The sequence below is a fragment of the Pan paniscus genome, chromosome 6 (genome assembly GCF_029289425.2).
Source record: "Pan paniscus chromosome 6, NHGRI_mPanPan1-v2.0_pri, whole genome shotgun sequence".
NCBI lineage: Eukaryota > Metazoa > Chordata > Mammalia > Primates > Hominidae > Pan > Pan paniscus.
The window spans coordinates 161,669,190-161,691,803 of record NC_073255.2 but is presented as its reverse complement, the minus strand read 5'-3'; the positions used below and the strand labels follow the sequence as shown (position 1 = coordinate 161,691,803).

Sequence of the window (22,614 nt, the reverse complement as noted above, 5' to 3'; positions counted from 1 at the left end):
GGGCAACAAGAGGGAAACTCCGTCTCCGAAAAAAAAAAAAAAAACCACAATCGCCACCACAACAAAATGTTCCACGGTAATAAATGTTCCACTCTGATGTAATAAATGTTCCACTCTGATAAAGGCAAGTGAGAAATAATAAATGATGAATATATTTGGGCAGACTCATTTGTCATAGAAGTATCTTCTTAAATATAAACTTTATTAACTGAAATATTTGAAAAGAGTTGTAATTACTTGAAATATCTAATTAAGTGATACAGAGAGCCTTGTTGGTAAACTTCTGTCCTTCTTGGCCATTTGCTCCTTGAAGGAAAACTAATTCAACAAGAATTTCATTGGATTAAAGCTCAGTACTGAAAGGAATTGTCTTCGCCATTGAGGTTAATAAGATTTGTACATCATTTCCCTTTTCTAAAACACATGAAAGTGTTAAGCTAGAATGTATAGCAAGCTGTTGCCTTAAGCTAAGGGTCACCAGCAATTTTATACTTTTTCCCAGTAAAAACTGATCACTACAATCCCAGGCCATCTTTCCACAAGTAGCTGAGGAGACCTATTGTACCTATTTCCCAGGCAATTGCTCCTAATGCTTTTGTCTGAGTTTTTTTTGCAGTTTGACTCAACTTCCTCTTATTTTTCCTCTCCCTCCTCCTCCACTCTCTCCTTCCAACTCCCCAAACTTCCTCTTCGCCACTACTACACCACTCCTGTGACAGTTAGATCACCCTTAATGTCCCTTCCTATTCTTAATCTGATTTTATAAATGATGGTTCTGTAAAAAGTAACTGATTTGTAACATCCAAGAGCCTGCAAATAATATTTTGCAAGTGTGTTTTGTTACATTCTTTTGTGGCAGACACCAGTTAGAACTTAAACGGTTGCCTAGCGTAATATTTTCTTAGCTAAATAAACCTTGCTTTTTTGAATGCTTACTAGGCAATTAAGTTACTTATTTCTTCCCCCAAATTATCCAGTGTTTATTTAGTACACATTTGTTGAGTACCTACTGTGCCTGGCACTATGCTAGTGGGCCTTGGGTATACATCAGGGAATAAAGACATAACCCTTGCTTTCATGGAGTGACACTTAATAGAGCTTAAATTAATTAGATTTTATAGTATATATTTGGTTCAGGATGATGCATGTCATAAATATGATTCTTGTTATTCTGATTGAATATAAAAATTCTTTACAGTACTTACAGATCATCAGTATTTGGAGAGGACACCACTATGTGCCATTTTGAAACAAAAAGCTCCTCAACAATACCGCATCCGAGCAAAATTGAGGTCATATAAGCCCAGAAGACTATTTCAGTCTGTTAAACTTCATTGCCCTAAATGTCATTTACTGTGAGTATTTTCCATAATAAAACAAACGTTTTCATATTATTTGTGTGTATATGTGCACAGATGTATAATTTTGTGTCTTAGGAATAAGTAAATTGTTAATATATATATTATATTTTGCAAGAATGGTAAATTTTTTAGGTAAAATGCTAAATTCTTAGAGAATAAATTATTCTGATAGTAATAAAAGTGGGTGCTATTTTCAGATCTAAAATTTAGCTTAGTCACTCTGATAAAGGCAAATGAGAAATAATAAATGATGAATATATTTGGGCAGACTCATTTGTCATAGAAGTATCTTCTGAAATATAAACCTTTATTAACTGAAATTTTTGAAAGGAGTTGTAATTACTTGAAATATCTAATTAAGTGATAAAGAGAGCCTTGTTGGTAAACTTCTGTCCTGCTTAATAACTAGAATATAATAAATATAATTTAAATTTTCTTTAGTAATTGAGAATTTCTCAATGCCTTTACTCTGAACATCAGTGATTATATAAATATGCAATAAATGTATATAACTGTTTTGTAATCCTTTTACTACATAATCGGCTCAAGACATTCTGAAAATCATTTTTAAAAGCTCCTCATCTTTTTGCAATTTGCCTACTTTTCCTCTGAATATCTAAAATGATGTTTTGGAAAATGTAGATAATTGATGGTTATATGCATTTGGATGCCCTAAATTGAGTTTTCACTAAAATGTGCTACAATGTGTAAATATCTATGTACATCGCCATGTATTTGTGTGCTTATAAATTGTGAGTATCTGTGTTCATTAATATACATATATTTTCCAATCCAAAATTTGGGTTTGTTTGAAGAAATTTTTTATTTTAAAATCTCTTTAAATAAAATGTGAGGGAACTGTTTTTACCCATTTGAGCTTGAAATGGTGGTTGGGGTTAAAATGTATATATAAGGATTTTAGATAATTCTTCAAGTATTATCAAACTTTGGTTTATTGAATTTTGTAAAATCATACAGCTTTGTAAAATAAAACCACTCTCTGCGATCATTTTTTAAACAAATAAGGATATTATCTCAGAAATTAACGGAAACTATCTAAAGTTACACAGTTAATTGGCAACAGTACCAGAAGAAAGCCATACACCTTTTGATTCCAAATGATGCCATTTCTGCTACATGATACTTAACCATATGACTTCTTAAAATTATTAATTATTAAACAGAATTGGAAATATTATTAGTTTAGAAGTGCCCTTTTCCCTAAGTGTGGTAAGTGGATATTTAACTGGAGTGAAGACAGGGCCACTGCATTTTTTTCTCCTACTGGGAAATTTAGCATTCTTTACAGAGGAGAAAAAAATTGATGCTAGAAATAATTATGAGTAACTTTGTAGCACAAAACCAGGCATAGAAATCACTGGTAATTAATGTAAGTATGATTTGGATATACTTACCCACAAAATATCAAATATTTATCTATTGAAAAAAAGTTATTTGTTCTGCAAAGTGAATTATCTCCATAATTTACATAATTTAAGAAAAAGTAACTGACTCATCTACATGTAAGAATGATACTTTTTAATTTGATAACTTGTTAAATGGAAATCTTCACGCTTATACCAAAATCGATTTCTATCATTTCATTGTCAATAATTTTAGGCAAGAAGTTCCACATGAGGGCGATTTGGATATAATTTTTCAGGATGGTGCAACTAAAACCCCAGATGTCAAGCTACAAAATACACCATTATATGATTCAAAAATCTGGACCACTAAAAATCAAAAAGGACGAAAAGTAGCAGTTCATTTTGTGAAAAATAATGGTATTCTCCCACTTTCAAATGAATGTCTACTTTTGATAGAAGGTAAGATATTTAAGTCACTGTTTTGTTAGAATACTCCTTTTGCATATTTTTCCTAATGAATTATTGTTTAATACATTTTACAGACAACCTAGTACATATAAAGTAAAAATAGTATTTAAATTTTACAAAATTGAATATATATGTTAACTAGGTTCAAATATATATAAGCACACGTTCATAAATTTATCTTAATTACATTTGAAATTGTACTTCAGACTCAAGTGTTAACATTTAACTATATTGTTGGATTGCATTTTATTTTGTCAGTGCTAAGCTGATTGTCTAGTTAAGTAATAATAAAGAGGCTGATTGCTTATGTACCATTGCTGTTTTCTTGGCCTCTGGATGTCACTGTTGTTTCATAGAAATAGGGTGAAAGTCGTCTATTGTATCAAAACCAAAGAAGAGACCATTGAAACAAGTAAAGATAACTTGACAAGTTTTAAATGAAATTTATCATGTTTGGTTTTTCATTTTCTTCTCATTTTCGTCTAATTTTTATCTCATTTATCTAAAATATGTACTGTGAATTTTTTTTCATGGCAAATTTAGAGTTTTTCTTAAGGCTTCTCTTCCCTTGTAACCTTTTCATTGTTTTTCTTAAGGCTTTCCTTCCCTTGAAACCTTTTCATTGTTTTTCTTAAGGCTTTCCTTCCCTTGAAACCGTTTCATTGTTTTTCTTAAGGCTTTTCTTCCCTTGAAACCTTTTGTAATAGAAGAAAAATACCTTCTTTAATTTGCATTAGAGTAATATTTAACTTTATTTTTAATAAATGAGGGAATTATATGTAAATTATAGACTTTGGGTGATTATGTGTCAGTATAGGTTCATTTTGAACCACTCTGGTAGAGGATGTTGATACTGGAGGAGGCTAGCATGTATGATAGAAGGGGATACGGAAAATCTCTGTACCTTCCTCTTAATTTTGCTGTGAACCTAAAACTGCTCCTTAAAAAAAAAAAAAAAAAAAATGAAGTCTTAAAAAGAAAACATAGAATGTACAACACTGAGAGTAAACCCTAATATAGACTGGACTTTGAGTGATAATGGTTTTTTAAAATAGGTTTCTTGATTGACTAAATTTACCACTCTGGTGCAAGATGTTGATGATGGGGAAGAGGCTAGGGGACATAGGGAAACTTTGTACCTTTTGCTTAATTTTGCAGTGAACCTAAAACTGCTTTTTAAAAAAGGCTTATTTAAAAAAATAATGAGAATGTATGTAAAAGCACTTTGAAATGTAAAAGGAATATAAGAAATGTGAGCTATTTTTATTTTATGTTTCTAAGTATTATAACCTGGACCAAGGGCTAGGATCTTACTGCAGTATGGCACTGCTCTGGTTAGGAAGTAACAAAATCAAAAACTGACCTGGACTTAGAGATGAACCAAAGAAAACGATATAAATACAAAGTCATTCTTAGACTTTAAGGACCTGCAGCAGTATTCACTGATATTCATGCCAAGTTAATGCAGTTGACACTATTTTATTGTGACCATAGTTTACATTAGGGTTCAGTCGTTCTGCTTTACAGTTCTTTATGTTTTGACAAATGCAGAATACCATGTACCCACCATTAGAGTCTCATACAAAACAGTATCAGTTAATTTCTGTAAAAGCTCTAAGATCTGTGTCCAGATTTTTTTTTTGCATGCCGATGTCCAGTTTTCCAGTACCATTTCTTAAAAAGACTGTTCCTTCTCCATTGAATTGCCTTTGCTTCTTTGTCAAACCAGTTTATTTGTGTGAATTTGCTTCTGTGTTCTCTATTCTGTTTTAATCTATTTGTCTGTTATTTTCCTAATATCACACCATCCTTATTTCTAAAGCTATATAGTAATTCTTGAAATTGTGTAGTGTTGGTCCTGCAACTTTCTTCTTTTTCTTGAGTATTGTGTTGGCTATTGTAAATCTTTTGCATTTCCATGTAAACTTTATAATCAGTTTGTCAATATCCAAAAATAACTTGCTGGGATTTTTATTAAGATTGCCAGCTGGGCGCGGTGGCTCACTCTGGTAATCTTAGCACTTTGGGAGGCCGAGGCAGGCAGATCACCTGAAGTCGGGAGTTCGAGACCAGCCTGACCAACATGGAGAAACCCTGTCTCTACTAAAAATACAAAATTAGCCAGGCGTGGTGGTGTATACCTGTAATCCCAACTACTCGGGAGGCTGAGGCAGTAGAATGGCTTGAACCCGGGAGGCGGAGGTTGCAGTGAGCCGAGATCGCGCCATTGCACTCCAGCCTGGGCAACAAGAGTGAAACTTCATCTCAAAAAAAAAAAAAAAAGATTGCCATAATCTATAAGTCACGGTGGAGACGGAGAACTAACATCTTGATGTTATTGACGATGAACATGGACTATCTTTCTATGTAGATCTTCTTAGATCTCTTTAACTAGGGTTTTATAGTTTTACTCAGATAAACCTTGTAAACCCAACAAAATATAGATCACATTTTGTTAGCTTTATATCTAAGTATTTTCTTTTTTGGTGCTAATTATTTAATGTTAAATTCAAACTTTGATTATTTATTGCTTATGTATAGGGAAGCAATTGTTTTTTTTTAATTAACCTTGTATCCTCTACCGTTGCTATAATTGCTTGTTATTTCAGGAATTTTTTTGTTGTGATTTCCTGTAAACAAAGACAATTTATTTCTTCCTTCCTAATATGTATACCTTTTGTTTCCTTTTCTTACTGCATTAGATAGGGCTTCCAATACAATATTGAATAGGAGCAATGAGAGGGAATGTTCTTGCTTTTATCCCAGTCTTAGGTGGAAAGTGTCACCATTAAATGTAATTTTAGCTGTGGCTATTTTATCGATGTTCTTTATCAAGTTGAAGAAGTTCCCCAATATTCCTAGTTTGCTGAGAATTTTTATTATTAATGATGTTGGATTTTATCAAATGCTTTTTCTATTGCATCTATTAATATGATCATACAATTTTTCTTCTTTAGCCTATTAATGTGATAAATTACATTAATTGATTTTGAGGTGTTTAACCAGCCTTGCCTACCTAAAATAAATCTCATTTGGTCATGGTGAATAATTATTTTCTTTTTTGATTCAATTTTTAAATACTTTTTGAGTATTTTTTTATGTGTTTTCATAAGAGAAGTTGATCTGTAGGTCTTCATTCTTGTAATGTATTTGGTTATGTATTAGAATATTGCTGGCCTCATAAGAGTTAGGAAACATTCCCTCTACTTCCATTTTCTGGAATACATAGTGGAGAATTAGTGTCATTTCAGTGTTTGGGTAGACTTATCTATTGAAACAATCTGAGCCTGGTGACTTTTTTCAAGATTATTATTATTGATTTAATTTCTGTATAGACATAGACCTATTCAGATTATCTATTTCTCCTTGTGTGAGTTTTGATAGATTATGCCTTTCAAGAAATGGAACCATTTTATCTAAGGTGTCAAACTTGTGGGTTCGAATTGTTTATAATATTTATTTATTATTAACACTATATTTTAAACTGCATAATATTTAACTTCCTCTGAAATATTTTGTATTGTTTCCAATTGAATTGAATCCAATTTGTATGGAACTCTAATGTCACTGAATCATTTTATCATAATATTTATTATTAATACCTATAATTTACTGAATAGACTATGTGTCAGGCACTGTACTAGTTTAGTATTTTATCTTTAACTCTCATAACAGTTCTTCTGTAAGCTGGATGTATCCCCTTTGTAAACAGAAGAGGAAACTGAGACCAAGAGAAAATGGTGAAGTACTCAAGGTTAAAGACCTAATAAATGTCAGAAAAAAATTCAAACTTAGGCTTTTCTGTCTCCATAGTCCATGTTAAATATTTCTACTGATTGCAAATAAATTGCTCTCAGTTAGGATGTCTCCAGATACAAACCTTGAGAAATATAGTATGCACATATATACATGTAAATGTCTTTCTTTGTACTTATTCATTTGTTTAGCACATGTTTATTGAATGCCTACTGTGTGCCAGACACTGATTTAGGCATTAGTGGTAATGTAGCAAACACAACAAAGTACTTCCTTTCATGGACTTTACATTAAGAGGAAATCACTAAAATATTGATAGTAATAGTCACTCATGGCTCTAAGTGCTTTACAAATATTAACTCATTTAATCTTTATAATGATCTTACAGAGTAACATTATTCTCAGTTTTACAAATGGGGAAACTGTTATACCAGAGTTTAAGTAACTTGACCAAGGTTGTCCAGGTTATGTGCCAGAGCCAAACTCGTGTGACTGGCCAGTGTGAATGACTAGATGAGCTCTCACCAGATTCTTTGAAATAGTATTTTTGGGGAGGAACTCATAGAGAAAAGAGTTAGTGAATGGTCACCTATTGCAGTTTTGAACAGTAGGCAGGAGTCTCTTCAGCAGGGCTAGGTATCCATCTCCAAAAGATAGACTAACTTTTGGGCTGTGAAACTTTTAAGTAGCATGCTTAGGGAATATTGTTTTGAGTTTTTAAGCATGCATAATGAGAGTTTCTATCTAGCTGCAATATGATATAGCAGAACTCTGGCTTCCAGTAACAAGGAGCTCGGGGGAAGGAGGATGGGAACAGGGCAAGTTAAAATGCCACAGAGCTCACCGTTCTTGCCAAGATTCAGCCCTTTTTCTGGAGCAAACACTCCTTGGATTGTTGAAGGCCTCTGGTAATTTCCAGAATTCTAAAAAAGGTTTTACAGTTTTTGCCAATATTCTTACTGCTGTTATAGTCAAGTGTGTCTTTGGATGTCCTCACTCTGCTATACCAGAATGCTTCTCCTTTATAATTGAATGTTGACATTACAAATTGTACCCAAATTTTAGGAAATACACAGAGGTATTTTTTAAATCCTTTTCGTTTTGCCTGGAGAGAGGAAGCATTATTAGCTAAGTAAAAAGGACACTGTCTTCTAATAATGGCATGCCATTGGTCAATACTTCTCAGCCAGCTTGGTCATTTGAATGCTTACTTTGTCATAGAATTAACTGTGATAATTTTCCCAGGAAAAATGAACAAATTTTATATGTGAATTCATATTACATGAACTACTCATATCTATATTTAAATGAAATATTGACCTGAAAATTGAGATTTAAACTCTAAATTTGCCCAGATATTAATTAGTATATAGCAAATTAGTGAGAATCTGATCATAACTTAGCTTTTAATTTATATTCCCTCTTTTGGTTATTTGAACCAAAGTGTTCCTGAAATAAAGAGCAATTTGTTTAAATTTAAGAAGTTGGTTAAAATTTCACAAGCTTTATATTTTACCAAAGTCTCAGCATTTTTGTGCATTGATTTTTTTAATCAATGTATAGGATTGTACATTTACAAATTAATATTTTTTACATACATTCATTGTCTTTTTCTGTCAATTCCTTTAGTCTTTTATTATACCTCACACATTATTTAATAGGACTGTACTTTGTCTACATTTTATTTGCACTACTTGAAGGATTTATTTATTCTCTTAACAGGAGGTACACTCAGTGAAATTTGCAAACTCTCGAACAAGTTTAATAGTGTAATTCCTGTGAGATCTGGCCACGAAGACCTGGAACTTTTGGACCTTTCAGCACCATTTCTTATACAAGGAACAATACATCACTATGGGTATTTTGTTTTGTTTTGTTTATTATACTTTTAAGTTCTGGGGTCATGTGCAGAACATGGAGGTTTGTTACGTAGGTATACACGTGCTATGGTGGTTTGCTGCACCCATCAACCCGTCACCTGCATTAGGCATTTCTCCTAATGCTGTTCTTCCCCTAGCCTCCCACCCCCTGACAGGCCCTGGTGTGTGATGTTCCCCTCCCTGTCTCCATGTCTTCTCATTGTTCAACTCCCACTTATGAGTGAGAACATGCAGTGTTTGGTTTTCTGTTCTGGTGTTAGTTTGCTGAGAATGATGGTTTCCGGCTTTATCCATATGCCTGGCAAGGACATGAACCCATCCTTTTTTTGGCTGCATAGTATTCCATGGTGTGTATGTGCCACATTTTCTTAATCCAGTCTATCACTGATGGACATTTGGTATAGTTCCAGGTCTTTGCTATTGTGAATAGTGCTGCAATAAATGTACGTGTGCATGTGTCTTTATAGTAGAATGATTTATAATCCTTTGGGTATATACCCAGTTATGGGATTGCTGGATCAAATGGCATTTCTAGTTCTAGATCCTTGAGGAATTGCCATACCGTGTTCCACAAAGATTGAACTAATTTACACTCCCACCAACAGTGTAAAAGCATTCCTGTTTCTTCACATTGTCTCAAGCATCTGTTGTTTCCTGACTTTTTAATGATTGCCATTCTAAGTGGCGTGAGATGGTATCTCATTGTGGTTTTGATTTGCATTTCTCTAATGATCCGTGACATTGAGCTTTCTTTCATATGTTTGTTGGCTGTGTAAATGTCTCCTTTTAAGAACTGTCTGTTCATATCCTTCGCCCACTTTTTGATGGGGTTGTTTTTTTCTTTTAAATTTAAGTTCTTTATAGAGTCTAGATATTAGACCTTTGTCAGATGGATTGCAAAAATTTCCTCCCATTCTGTAGGTTGCCTGTTTACTCTGATGATAGTTTCTTTTGCTGTGCAGAAGCTCTTTAGTTTAATTAGGTCCCATTTGTCAATTTTGGCTTATTGTCATTGCTTTTGGTGTTTTAGACATGAAGTCTTTGCCCATGCCTATGTCCTGAATGGTATTGCCCAGGTTTCCTTCTAGGATTTTTATGGTTTTAGGTCTTACATTTAAGTCTTTAACCCATCTTGAGTTGATTTTTATATAAGGTGTAAGGGGGTCCAGTTTCAGTTTTCTGCATATGGCTAGCCAGTTTTCCCAACATTTATTAAATAGGGAATCCTTTCCCCATTGCTTGTTTTTGTCAGGTTTGTCAAAGATCAGATGGTTGCAGATGTGTGGTGGTGTTTTCAACTGAGAAAACTTTTGCAATTAAAAACTGTTGAAGAGTAATTTTTATTAGTTTATTTCATTGGTTACTATATGTTCAGCATAAACTTACAGTGTATCAACTTATATGTACTAGGTTTTTCTGGCATATATCTGTTCTTTTGATAAGCATATATAGTGAGAGTACACACAATGTGTGAGGCATAAGGCTGCTATCTTTTGATTCCTCAACCAGAGGCTGGTACTCACTTGTTTTCTTTAACAGTGAGGATTTAGATTCCAGTTACAGAGAAAAATTCAGAGCTGCAAACCTAGTAAAAATTAAGTGATTCAATTTCAGAATTTCTGAGCCACTAAATTACAAATTTGCTGCCACTGAAAATTGGAATATAAAAGAATTCATTAGGAGCTATAAACAGATTTCTACATTTAGAAGGAGGGGGTAGGGATAAAATCTCCTCTACTGCTTGATGAAACAATCACCCTGGACACATTCTGATTTGAGAAACCTTGGATTATAACATATGTTTTACCATCCTATTCCTCTTTCTTTCCGACTTCTACATTTGTAGCAATTAGTAGTCATTGTCATAATGTGTAAATCCTGATTGAAAAATTATATACTGGTTGAAAAATATTATACTGTAAGCATGATACCTCCCTAATTGTGTGGTAAAGTCACTGTTAGGCATTGCCCTCTGTCCTTCCAACATATCATAAAATTTTAGCCATAAAGTGAAAGTGTATGCCACTGACTTAAATCTCTGTGTTATAGCTGTTTTTACTCTGATATACTCAGTGTCTAATTCTCCCTCTCATTAGACTCATGATCTGAGAGTCCATCTTTTTTTAAAATAAAATGATTTTTAATTAAGCCAATTAATTAAAAAATTAAAACTCATAAAATTCTGTTTTTCTTGTATAATAAGTCACTGAACTTTCTCTTTTTGCATGCTCATCCTCGCTCACTTGCTTTTGTTCTTTCCCCTTTCTCTCTATTTTGCCTTGCCAGTACTGGGCACCATGACGAGTCTAAGCCAGGAAAGGAAATATTCATATTCATTTTAAACTCTGAAATACTACTTCTTCTTTTACTAGAAGTCTCAAAAAAATTACCTTAAGGCCCCCATTTTTTTTTTTTTTTTTTTTTTGAGATGAAGTCTTGCTCTATTGCCCAGGCAGGAGTGCAGTGGCATGATCTCAGCTCACTGCAACCTCTGCCTCCCCGGTTCAAGCGATTCTCCTGTCTCAACCTCCCCGAGTAGCTGGGACTACAGGCATGCACCACTAACACCCGGCTGATTGTTTCGTATTGTTATTAGAAACGAGGTTTCACCATGTTGGCCAGGCTGGTTTTGACCTCCTGACCTTAGGTGATCTGCCCACCTCGGCCTCCCAAAGTGCTGGGATTACAGGTGTGAGCCACCGTGCCCAACCAAGGCTGTTGACCTTTTACTAGTTGCTTCAAAACTAAGGCAAATGCTGTTCACACTCCAGATTTTAAGACATTTTTACATTTTTTATTACTTGAGTTTCATCATCAGAAGCCAGTATATCTTTTAATTGATTCTTCTTTTTATTTTTGGGTTATGAAATAATTTTAACTTATAGAAAAATAAAAGAAGTAACATCACAACAATTATGTATCCACCATTTAGATTTAACAAATCTTAACGTTTTGACATTATTTCAGACTCTTTGTTTTTTTTTTTTTTTTTGGAGACAGTGTCATTCTGACACCCAGGCTGAAGTGGCATGATTTCAGCTCATTGTAGCCTTGACATCCTGGGCTCAAGCAATCCTACTATCTCAGCCTCCCGACTAGCTGGGACTACAGGTGCACACCACCACACCTAGCTAATTTTTGTAGGGATGGGGTTTTGCCACGTTGCCCAGGCTGGTCTTGAACTCTGGAGTTCAAGCAATCTGCCTACCTTGACCTCCAAACTTTTATTTTTAAGAAATTAAATGTTACAGAGAAGTAGTATAACGCCGTATCAATCCCTTCTCTAACTCTTTTTTCTCAGAGGTAGCTACTTTTCCAAACTTGGATTAAATCCTTCTCATCAATGTTTTTATGCCTTCATTATATGTGTGAACTCTTAAGCAGTATGGCGTATTTTTCATTTTTTAAATTTATATAAACTGTTTCGTACTATGCCAAGCCTTTTACAGCTTGCTTTTTTTGATTCATTAAAATTTTCAAGATTTACCACTATTGATGCATGTAGATTTAGATTATTTAACATCTATGGAGTATGTTATGAAATATCAGAATTTATTAGCCTATTTTACTATTAATGGATATGTGTTATTTTTTGTTTCATTTACAGACCATAATGAAGTCACGTTATATGTTTTCTTGTCTATTTCCCTTGTCATAAAATGAGTTCAGTGGGTCATAAACAGTTTTTTTTTTAATTATATGATGTGGTTGTAGTAAAAAATGGAATGAGAGGGAATGGATAATAGAGAACATTTTACACAGTAAGGGTCAGTGTTGTTTCCTAAACTTTCATTTCAATTGTATGTGTATGTATGTATTACTAAGATATGATATTAAATGAATTTCTTACTGTGAGTCCTTAACAAAAATGTTTGAAAGTTACTCCTAAGGTGTTTACCTGAAATTAGAATTACTGGATTATAAGGTATATATAAGTTTTGCTTTATGGGAAGAAATACCAAATTGTTCTTCCTATGGTTTTAACAATATATGGTCCCATCAGTAATGTATAAAATTTTAGTTTCTACCAAGTTCACTCCAACACTTGGTATTAGTCTATTTCTGTCTGATACTTGGCATTAATTTTGTAATTTTGTCAGGCCAGTGAGCATCAGATGGTATCCATGATGTTTTTATTTGTATTTCCTAGATGTCTGGTGTGTTTAAGCAGCCCCCGTGTTTATCAGCTACATAGGTTTCCTACTGTACGAATTCCATGTTCACATCTTTTGCCTGTTTTTCTATGTGGTTACTGATTTCTTTTTTGGTTCATGTGTGAGCGCACATACATGTAATTGATCGTAAGGTTTCTTTCCGTGTTAGAGATACTAATCTTTGTCAGTTTCATCCATACTTCTAGTGTATTCCATGCCTTTTTAACTTTATGGTTTCTTGTGTTTTATAGGTTTTTTTAAAATTTTTGTTTGGTAATTGCTTTATAGGTTACTCTCATCCCTTTGCTTTCAAGTTTCTGGCATTCTATTTTGTATGTCACTCATAAATAAAAGCTTATGGCTAAATTTTAGTTTTAATAGTTGAGTTTAAATATGTTCTTAAGTTATTGATATATTTAGTTTATATTTCTAATTTTTTCTGTTTCCCCTTTCACTGCTTTGGAAGTAAGTAGTTCTGTATTTAATTTTGACTTAATATCCTTAATTTTTAATTTTTATACTATACTTACTTTAATAATGTCTAATGCTAATCAATATCGTAGTCTTTTTCTTAGGCAATAATATTCTTTTGTTAAATTGACATCTTTTATTAGAAAAGAAACACCTATATATTTAATAAATAAAAGGGTATAAGATGTAATGTGGTTACCCTCTTGTTTTCCTCAAAGTGCAAATGAAAACAAATTGCATGGACCTTTCGAACTTTTATTTTTATTCAAGTATATCTTTTCAAGTATATTTTCTTATCAACATCTCATAAACATGATGATGCATAATAAAAAATAAATTACTCATAGTTAAAATATGTTGGTATTCAAGTAAAGCAAAATAACTGTACTACACAATGCACAACTTTAGTGTATTGTGTAGTCTTAGATTTGTATACATTTCAAAAGTTAACTATGGAATTAGGCATCATAAACTACAAACCTCTGGATGTGTGCTTACTAAAAATATTATCTAGAATCTTGCATGTTCTGACTGTTTAGTAATTTTTCTCTATTGGCCATATTTATTAACACTTTGAATTTAGTAAGATATTACTTACAGAGGCCAGGTATGGTGGCTCACACCTGTAATCCCAGTACTTTGGGAGGCCAAGGCAGGCAGTTGGCTTGAGCTCAGGAGTTGAGACCAGCCTGGGCATTGTGGCAAGACCCTGTCTCTACAAAATTACAAAAATCACCCAGGCATGGTGGTGTGCTACTGTGGTTCTAGCTACTTGGAAGGCTGAGGTGGGAGGCTCACTTGAGCCCACGAGGCAGAGGTGACAGTGCCTGGGTGACAGAGTGAGACCTTGTCTTAAAAAATATATATATCTATATATAGATAGATAGATATAGATATAGATCATAGAATCAGAGAATTCTTAGAGATGATCATTTTCTTCAACTTTTCATTTTAACAAATAAGGAAATTGAGAGCAAAATTAATTAATGACCTGGAACCGAGCACCCTGTTCTCAATTTAGAGTTGTTTATTCTCAATCTTATACTGTCTTTTTTATTGCCTTTATGTAATAAGCTTACTCTTTCATAATTCTCTTGTGAAACAAGCAAGCACATTACAATATAGGGGATGCAGTATTCTTCTGTTTAATAATTTATATTTTAAAACTACACATGTTTGAGCAGTAAAAAGTTAAAACAAACAAGCTAAATTATTTTTAAATATTTATGGTTCTTTCTTTTAAAATTTCAGATGTAAACAGTGTTCTAGTTTGAGATCCATACAAAATCTAAATTCCCTGGTTGATAAAACATCGTGGATTCCTTCTTCTGTGGCAGAAGGTTAGCTAAATTTCCATGCCCTGCAATTTTAACTGTTTGTATACAAGGTTATTTCACCTACTTATATTTCAGTATACCTGAAAGTATACCTGTTCCTTCTTTGTATACTTATTCCTTCTTCTGTAAGATAAACAGACTTTGTAAATTTAAAGATATCTGCCAAGCCTTCCTTTAGTCTGTATTTCTTCAAGCAGGCACCGTCACATACTTTCCCTTATGCCTTACTATTTTGTTTTTCCTCCTCAGTAAGCATTCCACTTTACCAGTGCTTTTCTCAGAATTTGGCATTCAGAGCTGGACATTGTGCTGCAGATGTTGTTTGGCCAATTCAGAATAGAGTGAAATTATTATTTACCTGAAACTGGACACTCAGCTTCTACTAGCCTGAAATGTCATTGTATAGCTATTTATTTGTACACTTGGTTTTGTTTTCTTTCCTTTTTAATACAGCCATCTCATGTTTTATTTGTGGTCCAGTGAAATCCTAGGTTCCTGTCCATGAACTTCTTGAACTTGGTCTCCTCATTCTATTCTTAATGTAATTTTTTTTTCTGTCACATGAACTTCTTGAACTTGGTCTCTTTGTTCTATTCTTAATGTAATATTTTTGTTTTTATGGTTCCTGGGAGTAGGTGCTAAGTTCATCTTTCTTAGTTTTAGTTCACAGTTTTAACCTATTGAGACCTTTTGAAGCCTAAAATTCAGTTCCCCTGTATTAATGTCTGTTGTATGCCCTAGTTCATGTCTGTATGTCCTAATTTATTCTTACTTGCCCTGTTAATTAGTCCTACTGTTTAAATATGGGTTCCACAGATAAAAGCTAATAAAACATTCTATAAATTGAGTATCTTCCATTTCCAAACAAGAAGATATTTATCTTAACCTGTGAATTTTCGTTTTACCCAGTATCTCTAATTTCTTATTTATTCCTTATCTTACCAAATTATTAAATCTCAGATTCTGACATTCTTGTCCATTCAACCAGATGATATCCCTTTTTTCTTTTTTAAAGTTATAAATTATTCCCCTAGCTTATAATAGAAAGGAGAGAGGCATGCTAAAACGGTATTTAACTGCATGCTATTGTTTAGAATATTCTGTATTTTAATTTTATCTTTCATAAAACTAACATGCAATGAGTTACATTTCATGAATCACCTTTTGTGGTTTCTATGGAGGCTATCAACTGTTTTATTTATTTATTTATTTTTATTTATTTATTTTGAGACAGAGTCTTACTCTGTCGCCCAGGCTGGAGTGCAGTGGTGCAATCTCGACTCACTGCAACCTCTGCCTCCCAGGTTCAATCAATTCTCATGCCTCAGCCTCCAGAGGAGCTGGGATTACAGGTGTATGTTACCAAGCCTAGCTATTTTTTTTGGTATTTTTAGTAGAGACAGGGTTTCATCATGTTGGTCAGGCTGGTCTTGAACTCCTCAAGATCCGCCCAGGTGATCCGCCCACCTCAGCCTCCCAAAGTGCTGAGAATACAGGTGTGAGGGTGTCAACTTATTTTAAATATACTTTAATATTTAATCAAAAAGATTAAATTGCTTATCATAAGATATTCTCCCTATGTAGGTATAGTGAAATATTCCAAAATGAATCTGCTAAATGAGCTTAATTATAGGTTGAGTATCTGTGGAGTTAAAAACACAAACTGTCCTCTGCTCTGACACCACAGCAATCAGTGCAGAAGACTTATGTGACCAAATGCATAGGGGTTTTCACCCACACACCAAGCAGGCAGTCCCTCAGCAGACGCCAGCTGGGTGTCCTCCAATTCAATTCTGACACTATCTACCTGGAGATAATGCCAAGTTTTTCTTTGTATCTTGAGTTATTTTAGTAAATAAAATTTACAGGTCTATACTATCATAAAACAATTTTAACTTTACCTTGATAATAAGGAATAGCAGACTCATATGGTTTGATCTTTTTTTCCTTCACTAGTACTGGGTATTGTACCCCTCCAATATGTGTTTGTTATGACCTTTACACTTGATGATGGAACAGGAGTACTAGAAACCTATCTCATGGATTCTGTAAGTATCAGAGGTAATAAAGGTATTTTTAATTAAAAAATAATATTTAAAAAATTGAATACATTTATTCATACCTGCTTTGTTCCTAAAAGGACTTAAGGCAACTTAAAAATATAAGTAAAATATGAGCACATAAATCTTGAATCATCTGTGTATGTATCTCTTTTTTTATTTGACACTAAATCTTAACATTTGAATAGTGAAAAATTAAGGAACAGGGATTTAAAGAGTCATTCCCTATACCACGGCCAAAATGCAGAGATACGGCCACACTATGGAAGCATTATTTGTAGTCAACATTTTATCGTACTTTGTTTGTTTGTTTGTTTTTTGAGATGGAGTCTTGCTCTGTTGCCCAGGCTGGAGTGCAGTGGCACGATCTCGGCTCACTGCAACCTCCGCCTCCCGGGTTCAAGCAGTTCTCTGCCTCAGCCTCCCAAGTAGCTGGGATTACAGGTATGCACCACCACGCCCAGCTAATTTTTGTATTTTTGTAGAGACAGGGTTTCACCATCTTGGCCAGGCTGGTCTTGAACTCCTGACCTCATGATCCACCCACCCTTGTCCTCTCAAAGTGCTGAGATTACAGGCGTGAGCCACCGTGCCCAGCCTTGATCTTACTTTTTAAACCTCCACATTTCATATTAGAGGAATGAAGTTACTTTAACAGGGAAGATAGATATTATTGTATAAAGTTTTGAGGCAGTCTACAAAACCTTCCTCATTTCTGACACTAATTGCAATTGGAAGTCCCCAAGGCCACTCTTAGATTTGATAATTCACAAGACTCCTAGAACTCACTGAAAACTGTTATACCGACAGTTACAGATTATTACAGCTAAAGGATGTACATTAAAATCAGATAATGAAAGAGATGTATAGGACAGAGTCCAGGAAAGTTCCAGACATGGAACTTATAGTTGTCCTCTCCCCACAGAGTTGTGGACTGTTACTTTCCCTGCAACAGTGTATAGCAATATACATAATATATTGCCAGATAGGGAAGCTCTGCTAAAAGATTTTAGTGGGACTCTATCATGTAGGTATGGTTGACTGCCCATATGGCTGATCATAGTCTTCAGCCCCTCTTGAGATCAAGCTGATACCACATGCTCCAAACTTCCCACCCTACATCATATTGTTAAACTATTCATAGTGACCCAGGGCTTCCAGGCAAAAATACTTCTATCAAGTGTGACATAGAAAGGGCTTAGAGATTATGTTCCACAAGCTAAGGTCAAAGCCCAGACCTCTCTTAGGGTGAAGTTAAAATGTTTACTACATGGATTGGAAAAGATCTGAGGTATAGTTGAGAGGAGAATTTTTCTCCCACCTACACAATTCATTTAACCTTTCATTAAATATTTAATGAGCACCTGCTGTGTACTAGGTACTATCCTATGTGATGGAGACACAGCGGTGAACAAAGTAAACAAAATTCCTTCCTTCTTGAAACTTATAACATAGTAGGGAAGAGAAAAATTAAATAACTATATAATACATATACTATATGTTATATTCATTTAAGCTTAGCACAAGATTTTTTTTCTATGTACAAAGAGAATAGTCAGCCTCATTGTTTTTAAATCATTATTACCATCATCATTATTAAATCAGAGCAATTTACTTGATTATGTGTATCTCAAAGCTATTTTAAGATTAAAGAGTAAATAAGATTTTGGAGTTGAGACCAGCATTCTAGTTTATGAATTCTACAATCTTGATAGAGGGAAACTGTCTAGATTATCTTTTAATTGGACAATATTGAAATGTGTTAATAATAACATTAAAAAGGATTAATATTATTTCCTTTTTTTTTCTCTCATGAAACATTTTTAAGGACAAATTCTTCCAGATTCCAGCATCAGAAGTTCTAATGGATGATGACCTTCAGAAAAGTATGGATATGATCATGGATATGTTTTGTCCTCCAGGAATAAAAATTGGTAGGCAAGAATATTTTAACAATCCCACACTTCTTTTACTTGAGATAGCACTAACATATATGTACTCTGTGGACTTCTAGAAGTCTGAAAGCTTTGCTTCCAAATGATTTACTAAGTAGTGAGTGATTACTGTATGATCAACCTTTGATGAAGAGAGTGGCAGGGATAAAATAGTTATGAATCATATTTCCTGCAGTCAAAAGATTTTAAAAGTATTTTTAAATATAGGAAAGGGAGGTAGTTTTGATCACAAGCACATTTGACATTGTCATGCTACAAGCATTTTAGTTGAAATTAGACCAAAAGTGATGAATTGTTGGCAGTAAACATTCTCTGTAACAAACTCCAATTATCCAATTTAATTCATGGATTAATTTTTTTATTTATCGTTAACTAGTTTCAGATTTTACAAGCTTTTGTTTTACCAATTTTTTATGAGCTTTGTTTTCTGCATAAACATTTGATTAATAAACCAGATCTTCCTCATTTCAAATTGTACTGCATATACCTGCTGCCACTGAATTTTCCTTCTGTGACTATATTTGTACTTATGTTGAAACTTGCAGATCTAAGTCATATTAAGACAATTTGATTTTTCTAACAATTTTTTATCATAGGAAATTTTACCAGCTGCAGATTTAGCAGCTGGTTTAATTTTTATATATTATTTTTAATCAGGCTTTACTCTCCCTGGTCAATCTTTGCATCTTATAATAGTTACATAATGATAGGAATTTGTGTTGATCTCTAACCAAGTTTAACTTGAATACCTTTATGTGTTGTCAGTTTTAATTTGTGTTAGCTGTTTGGATTCTTTTGGATAGATTTCTAGAACTAAATCTTTATATGCAAAAGCATGGGCCTGGTAGACCCATTTTAACCACTATTTTAGATTTTTAAAATATATACCAACCATTTTGAAACCCAAGATGTAATCACTGTTACCTGCTTGTGGCAAAAAATTCAAATTAGTCACAATTGCTCCAAAACAATAACATGAATCTAATATGTATTTTGAAGAGAGAATAATGTTAAATTTGGAAGGGACGTTTACTTACTTTTCAAGCCAAAATAAATGTTAATTTTTCTAGCTCAGTGGTAAGCTTAGGTACCTATTTCAGAGTTATTTATTTTGTTTTAATGGTTCAATCGCTTTTTTTGTTTTTGTTTTTGTAGATGCATATCCGTGGTTGGAATGCTTCATCAAGTCATACAATGTCACAAATGGAACAGATAATCAAATTTGCTATCAGATTTTTGACACCACAGTTGCAGAAGATGTAATCTAATATTGCCATCCAATTTAGCATACATAAAATGTTGCCACTCACCTTCCCTGTTTGAGCTTCTTTTCCTGCCCTGAGTTTTGTATCAGCAATGTTGATGATGTTAGCATGGGTATGCGATTAGAAAATGTCCTTACCTTAAATCTCTTGGCTTTTACTGGGTGCAAGGTAAATAATGGCTATGGATTTTGTTTTGCTTTCTGTTTTGCTTTTGTACAAAGAGACCTGCTTAAACAAGTACTGCTGAGATAAGTGTTTGTCTGATCAAGCTACAGTGTACTTTAAGTAGAAATGGCGAAGTTGCTTTGTTGGGGTGCTGATACTGATGATTTTAGGATAAATTCATTTCTTTAAATTTGTAATACATGGTTTTATTGCTTGTTTCTCTCCAGGATAGTAGAGATTTCTCTATTTCACCTCAACCTAATAAAAGTGGTCAGATTTATAATGTTAATGACTTAATATTATCCTTTTCTAATAGTCTCATGTAAAATATGCCGCTATTACAACTTACAACTAATTGAATGAGATGTTAACTTAGTAAAATAGTTTGATTTTTACCTGACAGTGTTTGTCAAATTTAAAATCATGAATATTCAATTTTATACAAACATTTATATATATATATATAGATAGATTTGTGTATGTTATTTGCCAAAGACAGATATAAATTACCTGGTTTAATATTAGTGAAGAATAAATAAGTGCACACATTTCAACTGTTTCATTTATTTGCCCTAAGTTGAGCTGAAAAATGATATGAGGCAAAGAATCGAAATGGGTGTGGCAATGCAGCAGATGTTAGGGCTGTCTACATCCCAGGTACTGTGCTAAGCACTAAACATGTATTTGATCCTCACAGCAACCTATTTTTCTGATAAGAAATCTGAGGCTTGATTGATAAGCTGACTTGACTAAGTTCACACAGTTTGTAAATGCTGGAGTCTGTGCCTTAATTCACATAATCTCTGTTCAGAGCCTGTACTGTTAACCACTTAAGGATTCTGGAACAGAAGCTAACAGTTTTCTGCAACGAGTCTTTGACTTAAATATCTGAAATAACATTGGAAATAGATTATAAGAGGAGTCAGTGTGTTTTTCTATAGTTTCAAAATACTTTTAACATCTTATTGTCAAAAAGATTGGATAACTGACTTTCTTTGCTCATAATAACTCTAAATTCTAGTTCCTGAGTACATTAACACATCTTCTTTAGCTAACTACCAATGTCCCCCATCATCGACTTATCAGCTTGTTTGAGACAATGAGAAAGACTGATATTATTTTCAAGAATATAGACTCTTGGTTCAAAACATTTTCAGGAAAAATATTTTAAAACCCTACAGTTGAACAGGTGTGTTTCCGTATTGATGATGTGCTCAGGATACAAAGGTGAGATAAACATTTTTTCTGCCTTCAGGAAGCACTAAATCTAGAAGAGTAGAGGTCCAAAGGTGCCATAGGTTCACACTGTGAGCCTGCAAGATCTCCACTTTAACAAAGGAAAACTCTTCCTATGAATCTTCATGATGATAGGCCATGTCTCTTCTTATTTTTGTTTTAAATAAACATCCACATTATCATGATTTCTTTTGGTTTATTGTGGGGTTTTGTCCTTGTCTTTTTTAAAAAATTTTCAGTTTTTAGCAAGAATTATTCCATCAACATCTAGTATTTCTCTAGAGATGATGTATGCACTTTATGCTAATCAGGAACCCAGAGAGGAGAATTTTATTTCTGGAGCAACAACTAAATGGTAGTTCATTGTGCCCCAATTTGATCCCTGCCCCTTTCTGTAAACACTGATAGAATCTTCCTATCAGATTTTAAATTACACAAATTTAAGAAAGAAGTTTGTGTACAGACTCACCCTCAGTTTCCACTTTCTGCAGCATCCATTTTTTAAGACACTACTGGATTGACTCATGCTGTCCCTGTATTGTTCTTAGAATGTATGTCTTAGAAAAATCTGAGACAGTCCATTATTCTTTATCTGGATGTAGCAATGAGAAAAACACTACTTACAGGCTTTTTCTGTGGCCACCTTCAATTATACTGCTGTATTTGAGGGAACTATACATGCCAACATACAATGTTTCATTCCTCATTTCTTTTTACCCCTGCTTATGCTTTAAGTTGGAAATTGTTTCTAAATGATTATAGAAAGACTGATGTTGATAGTCTAGAAGAAGCTGACTATACATACTTCTGTCTACCTAAAAAAGCCATCTTCACCCATTAGGGTACTGGCTGCCCAGATTTAAAATTGGTGTAGATCCTGTGCCTTAGCTACTTGGAGGTAACAGAAAAGGACCAAAATCTTTTTCCTGCCTACTTCCCAGCTGACTATGCAGTCCTGTTTTAGATATCAAAGCATGAATTTGTCACTACGTGTGACTCTGAATCCAGACAATTTTCTTCTATACTTTCTAGATGCTTTTCTTGGGATCTGGAAAGGCTAAAAACTCTTTTGATTATTTTCAATGTTGTTTTAAATTTGACCGTATATTTCATCAAGTTTTGTTTTTATCTAGACTTTT

At 33.7% G+C, this 22,614-nt stretch overlaps 1 protein-coding gene across 6 annotated transcripts in view; it reads left to right on the top strand.

Moving 5' to 3' along the window:
* POT1 (protection of telomeres 1) overlaps positions 1-20,788 on the top strand; it is a 118,291-nt gene extending 97,503 nt beyond the window's left edge. For 5 of the 6 annotated variants that reach the window (XM_003815460.6, XM_008968450.4, XM_055115360.2 and 2 more), the window contains 7 exons: positions 1,199-1,355; positions 2,982-3,187; positions 8,675-8,810; positions 14,709-14,797; positions 16,751-16,842; positions 18,683-18,788; positions 19,965-20,788. In XM_003815460.6, coding sequence (XP_003815508.3) covers positions 1,199-1,355; positions 2,982-3,187; positions 8,675-8,810; positions 14,709-14,797; positions 16,751-16,842; positions 18,683-18,788; positions 19,965-20,077 — 899 coding nt within the window. In that variant the 3' untranslated portion in view covers positions 20,078-20,788. Of the gene's footprint in view, positions 1-1,198; positions 1,356-2,981; positions 3,188-8,674; positions 8,811-14,708; positions 14,798-16,750; positions 16,843-18,682; positions 18,789-19,964 lie in introns of those variants that run through there. The other variant, XM_055115362.1, reaches the window with a different exon arrangement.
* The last annotated feature ends 1,826 nt before the right edge of the window (positions 20,789-22,614 follow it).